This window comes from Elephantulus edwardii, unplaced genomic scaffold, assembly GCF_000299155.1.
Source record: "Elephantulus edwardii isolate Elephantulus edwardi_28Jun2011 unplaced genomic scaffold, EleEdw1.0 scaffold00226, whole genome shotgun sequence".
Lineage (NCBI taxonomy): Eukaryota > Metazoa > Chordata > Mammalia > Macroscelidea > Macroscelididae > Elephantulus > Elephantulus edwardii.
Genome location: NW_006399976.1, coordinates 2,183,408 through 2,185,683, shown reverse-complemented (window position 1 = coordinate 2,185,683; position 2,276 = coordinate 2,183,408). Strand labels below are relative to the sequence as shown.

Genomic DNA, 2,276 nt, shown 5'->3' with positions numbered 1-2,276 from the left:
TTTTGCAAACATACTATTGAAAACCCATCAGGTTTTTCTTCCATGGCACCACTAGGTGGGTTCAAGCTGCCAATCATTAGGCTAAAAGTTAGAAGCTAAACCATTTGTGCCACCCAGGCAACTACACAATCACAACTGGGTCTCTATAATGGGAAACCACATGGGGTGTGTCTGGGGAGGGTTAAGTCGAGACCACAACTGTTGAAAGAACGGCCGAAAGATAGGAAAGGTCATGTCAGAACCTGGTGGAATGGAGACTGTAGTTGTTAGTTGTCACTGAGTCCAGTTAGCCTCATGGCAACTTCATATCTTACAGAGTAAAACTCCCCTATAGAGTTTTCTTAGCTGTTGTCGTTACAGAATCAGATTCTCAGCTTCTTCTTCCATGGTACCACTGGAAGAAGCTTTGAACCACCAACTCGAGGTTTTCAGTGGAGCAAACGCTACTTGCTTTGGGAGGAATTGATAGGAGGAGCAAGCCTTACCATCCGCTGGTTGGCCTTCTGATAGACCTGTAGATAGCTCCTCCGTTTCATTTCTCATTGATCCAGGAAGACCATGGAAGCAGCCAACCTCACCAGGGTCTCTGAGTTCCTCCTCCTGGGCCTCTCACAGGACCCTGAGCAACAGCAGCTCCTGTTTGGCCTCTTCCTGAGCATGTATCTGGTCACAGGTCTGGGAAACCTGCTCATCATCCTGGCCATTGGCACCGATGTCCGACTCCACACCCCCATGTACTTCTTCCTCGCCAACCTGGCCTTTGTGGACATCTGCTTCACGTCCACCACCATCCCCAAGATGCTGGCCAACCACGTGTCAGGACGCCAGGGGATCCCATATGCTGGCTGCCTGACCCAAATGTTCTTCTTTATCTGGTTTGCTGGCATCGATAGCTTCCTGCTGACCGCCATGGCCTACGACCGCTATGCAGCCATCTGCCACCCTCTGCACTACACCACGTCTGTGACACCACAGCTTTGTGGCCTGCTGGTAGTGGCCTCATGGACTGCAGCCTTTGGGAACTCCCTGACCCACACTGTGCTGCTAACACACCTCTCATTCTGTGGTCACAACCAGGTTCCCCATTTCTTCTGTGACCTCAGTCCTCTGCTGAAGCTGGCCTGTTCCGACACCTTCCTCAATGACTTGATGGTGTACACAGTGGGGGCCCTGCCCATCATCACCCCCTTTGTGGGCATCTTGGTCTCGTACACACGCATCTTTGCAGCCGTGCTGAGGATCCCCTCTGTAGGAGGGAAGCGCAAGGCGTTCTCCACCTGCGGTTCTCACCTCTCAGTGGTGTCCCTGTTTTATGGGACACTCATTGGGGTTTATTTCAGCCCCATGTCCTCCCACACGGCCCAGAAGGACACCCTCGCTGCGGTGATGTACGCTGTGGTCACCCCCATGCTGAACCCTTTCATCTACAGCCTGCGCAACAGTGACATGAAGGGCGCCTTGGGGGGCCTCATCAGCAGGAAGCCAGTTTTCAATCGGTGACCGTGGAGTGGGGTGATCGGGTGGTCCGAGTGTCCAAAGACAGTGCCCACTGAAAAACAAGGAACTCATGCAATATTATTTAAAATGGGTGACTCTGGAGGACATTATGCTGAATGAAGTATCTCAGTCACAAAAGGACAAATACTGCATGGTGCCACTGTAAAACAGGACTGACCTTGGGGTTGGGGGGAGACTGAGAAAGATGGGTTCAATAATGTATACTGCACTGAAACAGATAAGGGAGAAAATTGTTTAAAAGGGATATGTGATTAGGTATTTTTGTCATGACAGGAGTCCAGAGCGAAGGCTACATGGTGGAGTGGACCTGGGGGAGGATTTGTAAAACAATAAAAGTATTTGTCTTTTACTTTTCCAAGACGGTAGTGTACTGGGGGGGGGGGTGTTGGGAGGGGAGAAAAGTGCAACAGTGAATGAATGAAAATCCAAAGTCTCTGTAAAATTTTACTAAACTTAATAATAAATTTAAATTTTAAAAAAAAGACAGTGCCCAACTGTAGTGAAGTCCCATCCAAGTCTCAATCTCCATTGTTTCCTTCAATCCATTCATTCGTTTCTTCCTTCAGTCTTCCAATGGCTATTTATTAAGCATCCATTACATTTTTGTGATTGTGGTTGTGTTTGTTGTTAATTGCTATTGAGTCAAGTCCTACTCATGGCAAGCCCACGGACAACAGGACAAAACATTGGCTGGTCCTGTGCCCTCTTCCTGATCATAGCCAAGTTCAAGTCAAAGCAAGACATTGCTGTGTATTCTC

General features: G+C 48.8%; 1 protein-coding gene across 1 annotated transcript; it reads left to right on the top strand.

Annotated features, from left to right (window-relative positions):
• The first annotated feature begins 558 nt into the window (after positions 1-558).
• LOC102867786 (olfactory receptor 1361-like) lies at positions 559-1,500 on the top strand. The gene has a single exon (XM_006898328.1). It carries the CDS (start codon positions 559-561, stop codon positions 1,498-1,500), a length of 942 nt encoding a protein of 313 aa, XP_006898390.1.
• The last annotated feature ends 776 nt before the right edge of the window (positions 1,501-2,276 follow it).

Excerpts from the sequence above, each read along its gene's own strand:
- LOC102867786 (XM_006898328.1), top strand. The coding sequence starts at position 559 with ATGGAAGCAGCCAACCTCACCAGGGTCTCTGAGTTCCTCCTCCTGGGC.